At 36.4% G+C, this 13,376-nt stretch overlaps 1 protein-coding gene across 1 annotated transcript; it reads right to left on the reverse strand.

Annotated features, from left to right (window-relative positions):
* Window positions 1-6,150: 6,150 nt before the first annotated feature.
* Window positions 6,151-8,209, reverse strand: LOC142337238 (protein CREG1-like). Its single transcript, XM_075386383.1, has 3 exons — window positions 7,944-8,209; window positions 7,282-7,600; window positions 6,151-6,748 (listed from the first exon to the last, which is right to left on the reverse strand). The coding sequence occupies exons 2-3, from the start codon at window positions 7,583-7,585 to the stop codon at window positions 6,450-6,452; spliced, it is 603 nt and encodes a 200-aa protein (XP_075242498.1). The 5' UTR covers window positions 7,586-7,600; window positions 7,944-8,209; the 3' UTR covers window positions 6,151-6,449.
* Between the last annotated feature and the right edge of the window lie 5,167 nt (window positions 8,210-13,376).

A 13,376-nucleotide genomic window follows, 5' to 3' on the forward strand; every position in this document is an offset into this window, starting at 1 on the left:
GGTTCCGGTTCTGCATAGTGTTTGCAGACCAGTACACGAAGTTTGTGTTTGTCGAATTGCTTAAGGCAAAGAGTGAAGCATTGGCCAGCCTGAAGAAATTTGTTCTCAGTGTGCGGACGCCCAAGAAGCTGAGGCAAGACAATGCGAAGGAGTTTCTCTCAGAGCAGTTCAAGACGTACTGTTTAGATGCAGGCATTTTAAAGGAAGAGACCATACCAGAGACGCCACAACAGAATGGGTTAGCTGTGAGGTGCAACAGGACACTGCTGGAGATGGCAAGATGTTTGCTCATTGACTCAGGACTTCCCAAGATGATGTGGGGAGCAGCAATTCTTCACGCAGCAAGGATCAGAAACTTGGTTGTGAGACGAGGCGAAGAAAAATGCCCAGCAGAGCTGATGAGAGGTATAAAACCTAAGCTTTCAATTAGTAAATTATCTATTTTTGGTTGCACAGTCTTCATGAGGAAGAGGGACAGAGAAGTCAGCAAACTTGAACCCAAGGCACTGGAAGGAAAGTTTGTGGGTTATACTGAAGGAGAAAACGGATACTTGATGTACATACCCAACACACGCAAGGTGATGGCAGTTCGAGATGTGATCATCAAGGAGTCTGAAGTGGGCTCAATCCCTGACAACAAAGAAACGGCTGACCTACTAGATGATGGGTCGGAACTGGGAATCTGGCACCCAGATGATGGTCATCAAGACGATGACAACAGAGAACGACAGGACACATCTACTGCAAAAAAGGAGGAGTGGCATGACGCAGGGAGCGTAAATACTCAAGAAACAACACTGAGACCAGAGGCCTCAGATGTTGGAGAAACAGCACTAGATGAAGGATCTACTGCAACAAGAGGGAGTTACAGAGACTCAGAGTCACTGGAAGACAGTGACACAGAAGACTTCTCACAGTTAGAGACAGTTGGTTTCAATGAAGATGCACTGGAACACGCGGACAGAGCAGAGCCCAGACGAGGGACACGAGCAAGGAATGTTCCGCAATTTTTTGGAGAAGTCAGGACCCATCTTGCTTTGACTGAGGGCGACTATGTGGAACCCAAAACAGTCTACGAAGCCAAGCAAGGTGACGATTGGGACCAGTGGCACCGGGCAATGAAGGACGAGGTCAAGGCACTCCAAGACAACGAGACTTGGAACCTAGTGAGACCACCCACAGACAGGGACGTCATACCGGGCAAATGGGTCTACAAAGTGAAATTGGGACCCAGTGGTCAAGTGGACAAATACAAGGCGCGCTATGTGGCGAAAGACTTCAAACAAGTGGAAGGACTGGACTACTTTGAGACTTTTGCGCCTGCCTGTAAGCCAGAGACATTCAGGACTCTACTTCAGCTATCAGCGAAGCAGGGCCATGTGATGCGCCAATTTGATGTCAAGACTGCTTTCCTGCACTCACCAATCGATGAAGAAGTGTATCTGGAACAGCCACAGGAGTTTGTAAAACGCGGATCAGATGGGGAGAAGTTAGTATGTCGACTAAACAAATCAATTTATGGTTTGAAACAGGCTGCTAACAACTGGTACAAGGAGCTGGCAAACTTCCTACTGAGACAGGGGTTCACCAGAAGCAGGAACGATCACTGCTTGTTCGCAAGATCAGAGGCAGAGGATCACACCTTCATCTTGGTCTGGGTTGACGACATCATAGTAGCATCAAGAAGTATGACAGTGGTCTCTGATGTCAAGAAGGCATTAGAAGCAACCTTTCACATGGAAGACATAGGGAGACTACACTGGTTTCTGGGTCTAAGAATCAGACCAGAAGAGGGCAAAGTCACAGTCGACCAAGAACGCTACATAGAAACAATGCTTGAGCGGTTTCAAATGGATCAATGCAAACCCTCAAGAACTCCAGCTGATTTGAATTTGAAACTTCAGACAGCACAGAACGGAGACGAAGAAGTGGACCAGAGGATCTACAGAAGCTTGGTTGGATCACTTCTGTATCTGGCCAAACAGACGAGGCCAGACATCATGTTCACAGTCAACATTCTGTCCAGACACATTAATGCACCTACCAAACAACACTGGATGTGCGGAAAACGACTTCTGCGATATCTTCAAGGTTCAAAAGGTTTAAAACTTACTTACACAAAAGCGGCTAGTTATGATTTAGTGGGGGAAAGTGATGCAGACTGGTCTGGAGACGTGAACAGAAAATCAACAACGGGCTATTACTTCAAGCTCAACGGACGTGGCGCAGCACTCAGCTGGGGTGTCAGAAGCAGGCCACAGTTGCAGGCCACAGAAGCAGGCCACAGAAGCAGGCCACAGAAGCAGGCCACAATTTGATGTCAAGACTGCTTTCCTGCTCTCACCAATCGATGAAGAAGTGTATCTGGAACAGCCACAGGAGTTTGTAAAACGCGGATCAGATGGGGAGAAGTTAGTATGTCGACTAAACAAATCAATTTATGGTTTGAAACAGGCTGCTAACAACTGGTACAAGGAGCTGGCAAACTTCCTACTGAGACAGGGGTTCACCAGAAGCAGGAACGATCACTGCTTGTTCGCAAGATCAGAGGCAGAGGATCACACCTTCATCTTGGTCTGGGTTGACGACATCATAGTAGCATCAAGAAGTATGACAGTGGTCTCTGATGTCAAGAAGGCATTAGAAGCAACCTTTCACATGGAAGACATAGGGAGACTACACTGGTTTCTGGGTCTAAGAATCAGACCAGAAGAGGGCAAAGTCACAGTCGACCAAGAACGCTACATAGAAACAATGCTTGAGCGGTTACAAATGGATCAATGCAAACCCTCAAGAACTCCAGCTGATTTGAATTTGAAACTTCAGACAGCACAGAACGGAGACGAAGAAGTGGACCAGAGGATCTACAGAAGCTTGGTTGGATCACTTCTGTATCTGGCCAAACAGACGAGGCCAGACATCATGTTCACAGTCAACATTCTGTCCAGACACATTAATGCACCTACCAATCAACACTGGATGTGCGGAAAACGACTTCTGCGATATCTTCAAGGTTCAAAAGGTTTAAAACTTACTTACACAAAAGCGGCTAGTTATGATTTAGTGGGGGAAAGTGATGCAGACTGGTCTGGAGACGTGAACAGAAAATCAACAACGGGCTATTACTTCAAGCTCAACGGACGTGGCGCAGCACTCAGCTGGGGTGTCAGAAGCAGGCCACAGTTGCTTTTTCTTCATCAGAAGCAGAATATCAGGGCATGGCAGCAGCAGTTCAGGAAGCACTCTACCTGAAACAACTTCTAGAGGATTTTGGCATCCAACAGAAACGTCCAATAGCAATTGGAGAGGACAACCAAAGTTGTATCAGACTTTGCCAAAACCCAGTCATGCACAAGAGGAGCAAGCACATCGAGACAAAGTTCCACTTCATTCGTGACAAGATTGAGGATGGGACTATTTCAATTCATTACGAGCAGTTTTGACTTCAGAGCAGTTTTGATGGGAACAGACAGAGCAGTTTTGATGGGAACAGACTCTACGCAATCAGCTCAGGTCTGAGTGGGGGTGTGAGAATATCGATCAAACTATAGTCTTAAACTTAGTGAGAATTAGAAAGAAAGTTTGACTTACCAGATTAGAAAGACAAGCAATATGAATTCGATCAAAGAAATTACATAAATGAATTGTCAAGAAATGGTGCTGAGAATCAATATTCGGTTCAAATTGGTGAATCTAGATAACTATTATTAGAGTTAGATTAATTGATGTAAAATCTTCCCAGCATGTAATAAATGATGATGATATCTCCGGAAGTGTGAATGAATTCTTAGAAAAGTGCAAATGCATTCCATTTATGGTTCCCTTTGCGACTGATTTGCAGAAGCAAACCATATTGGGTAACCTTTGCGACCCCCACTATAAATCACGGAGCTAAGATTAGTTTTGTATCTTGACTTTTTCACACTGATAATGGGTATATATACAGCTGATTTTTGAGTCCTTTTTTTTCCCCAAATTCAAATCACCATCTTGATCTAATAATCAGATCTCTCCTGTAAATCTCTAAATTCTACTGTAAAATATCATTTTGTTATTCTCTCATTTTTGAGAAATTAATTCTTTTACTTAGTTAAAAACGCTTTTTATTCCACTTGCGAAAGTCCATAACCCAACATGTTGCATTCACCAGACGATAAAAAATGTTCTGGGCATGAAGCTCATTTGAAAATGAACACTAGAGAGTTCCAAATTTCCACAAATACGAAAATGTTTATAGTCCTTTTTAGCAACGTGAGCTACATGAACATCTTAATATCAGAAGTTAGCGTTAAGTTATAACGCAGAAGTCCGTGGCGACGCGAATCAAACTGAGTGTTAATTGTACGATAACTTTTTAGCAGGTATTGTAGCCGGTAATTGTAGCAGGTATAGGCGGAGCAAAAAGGACTTTGGTTTTGGAAAGAATTTGTTAGTCTGTATAAACCTTCTTGTTCTAAATTGGGTTGATCCTGTTTAAAAAAAGCTACGCTTCAAACTCTTTCTGATAACAGTTCACCTGAGATCACCAGCACTATGTGTAAACCACTGCTCCAAGTAGTGCACCGGTTATCGACTCAACGCCTGTTCTCGACACTCATCAGATGGTCTACTAAAAAAGCGTATTGCGTATTTGCTTGATGTTGTAGAATGTATAGCACGCTATTAGGTATAATTACATCGGAATTATCAATTTTTATTCATGATTTTAAAAAATACTTTTAGAGGCAGCTTTAAAAACTTAGTTTAGACAGATGAATTTTTCGCAATTTTCCTAATTGATAAGCAGAAGTTCATTTAGTTGATTTTCCTATTTATCCTGATTGATCAGAAGTATTGCAAGTACTGATAGTGGAAAATTTTCTCCGATATAAAAAAGAGGAGTATCTCACTTTTGTTTTGATATCAATTTTTGTATTGTCAATTGTTGTTTAAGACCATGTTTTGCTGATACTCCTGTCTTTTGTCTCTATTTTTCTTTAAATTATTGCATCTGACTACATTAATTGTTAAATCGATCAAGGAAAGCTTTTTTCTTTTCTATGAATCATGGATTGCCCTTTATAATGAAAATTTGATTATATCATTTCCTCAACTAATTGGATAAACATTGAATCCATATGGAGAAAATGAAAATTTAAAAAACTAAAGGAAAGATATTGTATCATTATGTCTCATGATACAATATATGTGATACAATATTATGAGAATATAATGAGAAATGATAGAATCTTATAATAGAATATTGCTGCAGTTGCACTCTAAAATCCCCAAAAACTCGGGTCGCGGTTTTGTCGATAACATAATGGAAGATTTGCTGAATAGTGGTTTAAAAAAACTCACAACAAGTCTCTCGCATCTTCTAGCGATCAATGCAGTAAATGCGGTAAAGTGGACGATTTCGAAAGAATTGCACTTTTTAGCGGTGAGTTCTTGAAAGATTTGCGTTTTTCTTAAATTTGAATTTTTGTTTTTCACCGCATTCAACGGATTTCAAACCAAAAAATCTGAAACCCGGGTTCACAACTGTGATCTCCTGCATGTTAGCAACTTCCTCTTTCAATAAACCATCTGTCATTTAGTTCAAGGATAATTCTGTTCAATTTAACTCGTATTCACTCCACATTATGGGAAAAATGTGGGTTGATTTTTTGTAAAATTTGAGATTTTTTTTACAACTGCACAAACTTATAATCCAAATTGGGAGTTAAAATTGAATCAAAACTATATAGAGGTTATTTGTTACTTAGAGGACATTTGTTTGAGATTTAGTTTTGAAAACGGGATGGATGTTGATTTTGTTTTTTATTTTAAAATTAGTTGATAACTTGAAAAATTGTATTTTAGTGTTGATTTCATGTTGGTCAATATGTTTTTTTTAGTTTTCAGTTTATAGATATAGAAAAGGTGATCTCACTGGCGTGAACCGCTTTTTCTTTAGACGTCTGTCATTTTTCAGGAATCTGTCAAAGTTTAAATAACAAAATCAAAAATATAAGCCACTTCACTAAAGGCAGTATATCTCTGCATCAATTGGTAGATAACTGATTCAAAAATTTGGATGAGTGGGGTCGGAACATTATGTGCCATCGTATATTAGCGAGCCTCATTTTTATTTGGAATCAGAATTTATTATGGTGACTATAACCAATATCAGATGCAGTTTAAATTAAATCCGGTTAATATGATTCAGTATACTTATATAAAATTGAAGTTAGATATAATAACACTTTGAATATATAATCAAATGAGTCGTCAAATTCGAAGCGTTCGTCACTGGTTGCAATATTTGATGACTAAAATGTTTTCACATTTCACTGGTTGTTTTCATGGAAGTTTTACCCTTCATATTTCGATCTCCTCAAATCCACTTCCGATGTTATGCAATATTTCTTGATCACGCGAGAATTGATCTTTTTTTTGAAAAAAAGCAATAGCTTTTTTCAGTGTATTTAGTTCAAGTTGACGTTGTAATAATCCTGGATGTTCAAAATTGATGCACCCCCGTAAAAGTCGATTACCCAAATGAGTTCGATTTCAAGTTTAGCCGGGTAGAATGAGTGAACGTGGCTCCACTGGATCATAGCCGGATGTCGAGAGTACAATGCATTCAGGGCGAAGCTTTTCTCGGGTTCCTCGGTGACCTTGACGAACTTGCCAATCATTGTGATTCGGGTACAAGTAGGGCTCTCGGGGTCGATGTTGTTGTCCTTGCAGTAGTCGGTCTCGTACTCGCTGATCGATATCGAGACTGTGGATAAAGTTTTTAGGGATATTTTATTTGACTATATTGCCTTTTTTGTCAGAATTTCTCTATAAATTGTTTCGGAAACAAACTCTTAGGCTCACTTTAGACAACGCAGAAATTTTTAAGGTAGAGCAACCTTAAAGCAATTTTAAGGTAATTTTAAGGTTACAAAATTGATCAAAGTTTGTCAAATTATGATTATGCTCATCTTCCTTTTGTGCCTAGAGCATTGCCACTATTTGCTTCAGCCCTCTTGCAGTAGATTTGTCAGCTCCAGCAGTGCATGGGAAGAGGACATATTGATAGAAAACATCTTTCTCAGCATCAATTATTTTTAGATAATAATTATTATCCGAATAGATTCATCATATTTGTAGACTTCGCTTCATTATTTGTTTATCATAGGAGTATAATCTGTTATTTTTGAAGCCCGTTAATGCATTAACAAATTTTTGCGGTTGAGGAAATTCTCCAGTTCCATTTAAAAAAAATTGTTAAAAATTTTAAAATTTTTGAAAATTTTTAATGAAACATCCCTGTATTGTTCTTCATGATATCCTGGGAGCTCTGATCCAGATCTGTTGTGTAGAAGTAGGGCACCCCAGTCGAGTTATCAACTGGCCCGTCAACTATAGAGAGGATGTTTGTGAAAGGAGAGCCCTCAAAATTGTCCATGGTCGAGATAGTCCCGATCACACACCAATAGGCTTCGTGAACAACGTAGCGAGCCATTGTTGTGACGTCAGTGTAAGGTGGCCGAGTGGCACTGGGCACATTTTTGTCGGCCAGAGCCAAAAGGGCGAACGCCAGAGTAAATACACACAGTTTTAGAGCAGTCATCTTCAAGAATATCTCCTGCAAAAAAACTAATTTTGAAAAACAACTCCGGTCCAGGTTTTTCAATAGAATAATGTAGTAATTATGGAGAATATTGGTGAAAATAAATATTTTTCACCGCAAACTTTATTTCCTTTAGCTTCTTTATTACACCTTTAGCTTCTTTATTTTTGAACCTTATACATTTTTATGACAACTGTTGCTTTAAACATGCTGCTATCAGGCTATTCGTGAACGCATACAAATCATATATGACCTAGTAAGATTACGAAGAAAATCCCCACTAAAAATTTCAAAAAATATTACCAAAGAGAATTTTAAATGATTTTATTGTAAAAAAACTGTCAAACCAGAGGCTTACCGTATGTTGTGCAGCTCAAACCAGCTCTCAACTGACACGAGAATACTCGGAGAGATCAAAATATTTCAAAAGATAATATTGCTAATAATCTATGCTATTAAGGCGGTGTTGCAGAACTAATATTTAATCAAGCTGAAGAAATTTTCGGCATTTGTTTGCGGCAATTAAGTAGTTTAGCTGTTCTTGAAATATTGCAGTGTTTTGCAACGTTTAGTTTGCATTTTGGACCAAAATAAAGTTTGTATATGATTCAACAAATTATCATAGAGCACGGCGAAACGTGCTCTTGACATTAAGGTTAATGGTATAAACGTGATGGTTAATAACATTTGCTGTTAATCATTAAACACTGTTGACATTAATGGTCTTGATTGACATGCAAATATACTATGATTGCTGCTGAATTTACTTTATGAAATGCAACCGTAAGTCCTTCAAAGACTTTGTGTTTGAACAACAGAATCTTTTCAATGTTTGAGGGCGTAAGCGTTGGCTATTAGAATTCTAAAATAAGTATATTTGCTGATTGCTGATTGTTTCCGACTAACTTTGTATTAATGGCGGATCTATTCATCAATCTTCTCCTGTGTAAATACTCTACTTCCTCCCCCTACCGTACCCTTATCTTAGACTGTCAGTTAAGATAAGCTTATTTCCCGGAAAGCTCATCATACAAAACTTATGTGGTATTCGCATCACATATCTGGTCATATATTATGCATGATTCCACAGTTGTCGTACCACAAGGATTTTGTATGACGCGGGTCGAGGAATCAGTGGAAAAATGCAAGAAATGAGCGGAATTTGAGCGGACAGTATAGCAAAATCCGCTCAGATCGCCTACATTTTTTGGACCAGAATAAGCGTAATTTGAGCGGATTACAAATGCAAGACATGAGCAGAAATGGATCAATACAAGAATAATGGACCATGATGGCGTAAATTTTTGAAAAAAAAACTCAATATTTATCACAGAAAGACCTTATATAGACATGTCAAGAAACAATTAATGCTGCCATTCATAATGATTTCATAACCCTTGTAATTTCAGAACAGTGATTTTGTCAGTTTCATGATAATTCTTGTAATTAAAAAAATGATGTTGTAATTTTTGCATACTTCGTGAACGCAAGCAATCGAGTACACTAGAACAGTTATCTTGCACGATACAAATTGAATCTTCTTTTGAAAAATGTTTCATCTTATTACAAACAAGATACGAAAATCGCTATGGTAGCAATAGGGGAGGAATATTTGGTTGTGACTTTTCCAAGAAAGTTAATTTTGTGAGACTTCAGAATTAATACTATTACGACGCTGCTAATTTGCGCGCTAGGCGAACTATACATTTTGTATGATATTTTGGGTACAACATTAGGTGTTTACCCTAGTCGAAGCCCATGGTAGAAGTTTATCTTGTAAAATCTTGGAAGAATCTTAGAAAAAAGTTTATCTTGCAAGACCTTGCAAGAAAAAGTTCATCTTGCAAGATCTTGCACGAACAAGCTTATCTTGCAAGATTCTTGCAAATAGGCAAAGGACGTTAAAAACTGAAATCCGAAAATTTTTGCCACAACAAAGAAAGCATAATTTAAAATTACAGAGTTGACATCTAAGGCAAGTGAATTATCTCATGTTTGAAGAGAAAACTAAGTAACTTTGAGGCTTTTTTCGCCAAGAAACACTGAAACACAAAAAATTAGAAAATCAAGAATACAGAAAAACAAGAAATGAAATATCAAGGTTCATTTTGAAAATTGAAGATTGAAGCACTGTTTTCTCATGCCTTAGATTAATAATTTTCTGATGTTTAATTTCTTTGGCTCCAATTTTTCCATGTCAAATTATGTGTACATTCATTTATTGGTCACAATAAACGGTAAGACTAATTTTTAGCCCAAAAAGACAGTTGTTTACGATTGTGATGCCTTTTCTGAGAGGCTTAAACAAAAGCAATACTTTTTGTTCTAGAACATTTTTTTTTCCTTTTCAATTTTTTTTATAAAAAACGTTTTTCTAACAACAAGTGGCAAATTAAGGCACGCTGTGCAATTTGAAAACGTCTGTGTTGCTAATAGCCTTATTAAAAAAGATTGAATGCTAGTGTTTAATATAAAGGACAAACCAACATTTTGCAACCTGATGAATAAAAACAAGGAAAATCCTTATCAGTTTTCTAGAAAAAGATGAAAAAGAGTCCTGCTCAACAATTTCTGTCTCTTATTGTTCCGACCCCTCTTGAGGGGGGAGGAACTATATACTCAAATGGGTTTGTTTTTTTTTGTTCAGTCAATTTTGGCCGATCGATATATTCATCGTAGAGAGTTGAGACTGTTATCATTAGAAAGCTTGTCCAGCGTAGAATATGGAATTAAAAAGATTTTTTTGAATTTCGTTTTTTACAGGGAGATATCGAGGTTTAAACTTTCGAGAAAATAGAGTGAATTCCGTTGATTTTATTCACCTTTTTTCGGAATTTTTGACTAAAATTTCGCAAATTTTGCTGAATATTAATAATTTTTGTTAAAAAAATTTTGTTGATTTTATTTCTAAAAACAAAATGTGCAAAATGTGTTGTCGGCCATTTTATTGAATTTTTTGTCACAAATTCCGGCAAAATATTTAACAAAATTCAGGCTTTTTCATCAAAAACAGCACGAAATAATTTTCTTTAGTCCACTTTGATTAAATTTGTGGTAAGTGCACACCCAAACACCACTAACACAATCTTTGTAGACTGAAAAGGGGGCTAATACTACTTCAACTTCCGTTGAGAGTGCTCTGAAATTCAAACTTTGCCGTTTTTTGCTAACTTTATTCGTTGATTATCAAAAACGAGGCATTTATTTTTGATTTTTTAACTAACAAAATATCTATATCTATGACATTCGAAAAATTAAATTTTCCCTATGGACAATCAGTATTAGCAGGAATAGTTTTGTACCAATCTTGGATCGTTACAACCCAAAAAATAATTCGGATTGTCATCAGTCGGTTTTTTATATAAAAAATTCGATCTTATTTATATTAAAAGCTCATTAAACAACAAAACACTTCAAATCAAAGCTCACTAGTGATAGGTCTTATTGGCTTTCTAATTAGTTTCAAATCAATTTATGTAATTGATTGCTTGAAAACTTATGGTAGTTTTGACTTTTAAAATATTTGATTTTTAAATAAGAAACGGCTTATTGCAATTTGCCTCCATTTTTCTCTTAATTTGGCCAACTTGTAGCTTAGAATCAGCAATCAAAGAGCGTTTCTTCTGTCTGCTGAATTCAAAATCAGTCTTTATTGCGTTTTTACTCCTTAAGTTCCTGTGTTCTGGCTTTGATATTACTAGACTTCACAATTTTTTTTTAATTTTTAGGTATTTGCCCAATTTTCATGTTTTCTAGTTTTGTCAAATTATCGCGTTATTGGCAGTTCATATATCACAGTGTTTTTGTTCAAAATAACGCACAATTGATGATATTTAAATCCAGAAAGATATAGATTGTGTTTCTTTACCGCTTCCACAATACTTTCTCGAAGAATTTTATTGAATCTTTTAATTTTGTCTTTAACTGTCGTTTTTACTTTGTCTTTTTTGGTCGTATTTAATTTCCTGTACTATGACCCGGTTTGATTGGCAAGAGTAGATGAGCCGATGTTCTGATATTAGAAGATAGATGATGGCTTTTGTGATTTTGAAAACAATTGTTTTCCAAAATGAAAAAAAAAACACTAACTTCGCAATTTTGTTCCTTTTATAGTGTTTGTTGCCTGGTCTCGTTAATTAAAGGCTAAAGATGACATTATTTTTGTCAAGAGAATGTGTCAAAAGGGAGTGCTGTCACAAAGTATAATGTTTTTAAAGAATTGGTTATGACTTTACTGGCTTCGACACGGGTTTTTCACAAAAAAAAGTTAATTAATTTTTGATTTTTGTTATATTTGACGTTTTTATGTAGACGTAAGACATGTCCTGGATAATTGCAGTTCTCAAAGACTTCTTTCGGAAGAATAAAAGAACCTATTCAATTTTTCATTTTGTAGTTAATGGCTTTCATGTCTTTGGAAATAATTTTTTTTTAAAAAAAAACAAGCATTACATGATCTTGCCTTTTTTCTTTTTTGTCGAATTGTTACCTAGTTTCATTAATGAGAGGTCACATAATACATTTCAAGCGAAGGTCTCAAAATTGATTGTTTCACAAAATCTTATGTCTTTAAAGAATTCGTTATGACTTTACTGGCTTCCACACGGGTTTTTCACAAAAAAAAAGTAAATGAATTTTTGATTTTTGTCATATTTGACGTTCTTTTTGTAGACGTGAGACAATCTGGCTAATTGCAGATCTCAAGGGCATCTTTTGGATGAATGGATGAACCTATTGAAATTTTTCCTTTTGTAATTAATGGCTTTCATGTCTTTGGAAATAAAGTTTTTTCGAAAAAAGTAAGTATTACATACTTTTGCATTTTTTTTTCGTTTTTGTCTAAGTGTTACCTAGTTTTATTAAAGCGCGGTCACATAATACGTTATCGGTTTTCGACGAATAAGCAATCGACCATATTTTGAGGGCCAAAGTATGGATTTACGGCTTCGGAAGTATTTTCTGGCAAATTTTAATTGATTTTTTTTTGTTTGTTGTCTATTTGTTGTTCTTTTTGTAACTGCATATAAAATTGAATACCGACAGTTTTTAACGCCCTTCTATAGAAGCATGCGTAATTGCAAACCTACGTGATGTTTTAGTTGATTTCTAATGGTTTTCATTACTTTGAAATTAATTGTTTTTTTTTAATTCAGCAAATTTTCTAACTTTAAAGTTTCTGTTCTTTTTTGTCTAATTGTTACCGAGCCTTATTATGAACTGGTGAATAACTATTTTTTCCTGGTTAATAACAAGTTATTTTGTTTAGTTTCAGTTTTATCTGACGCTATTTTGACTTTGTTACTAAGTTTGGTTTTTTAAAACGGACATAAATTTTTTGAGGTAATTATTGTTTGTTGTTGTTGTTTGATTTTTGCCGTTCGCCTTCGCTCGCTTTCTTAATATCAGCATATCTCATCAATCTAATGCATTATTATTTTTTTACTCCTCTAAGTCATTTGCTTTGGAGGCAATCTTTTCGTTCATACAGTTTTTTTTTAAAATACTTGATTTTTTATGTTTTTCTATCTGTTCCTCATTTGGTAGACAATTATGCCAAAATTTGTGGATGAGCGGGGTCGGAACCTTATGTGCAATCGCACAATACCGAGCCTCCTTGTTTTTTGCTAAAGGGCCATTGTAATGATAAAACACATTTTGGAGAGCGGCAAATTAACAGTAAAACCCTTTTTTTGTTATTCTGCTGGTATTCTGCATCGTCACTTGACTGATATTGACTGTTAATATGTGGAAATACGTTGTAAGGACGCCTTGTTAACAACGAAATTTGATA

The sequence above is a fragment of the Convolutriloba macropyga genome, chromosome 3 (assembly GCF_964194025.1).
Source record: "Convolutriloba macropyga chromosome 3, txConMacr16.3, whole genome shotgun sequence".
Taxonomy (NCBI): domain Eukaryota; kingdom Metazoa; phylum Xenacoelomorpha; order Acoela; family Convolutidae; genus Convolutriloba; species Convolutriloba macropyga.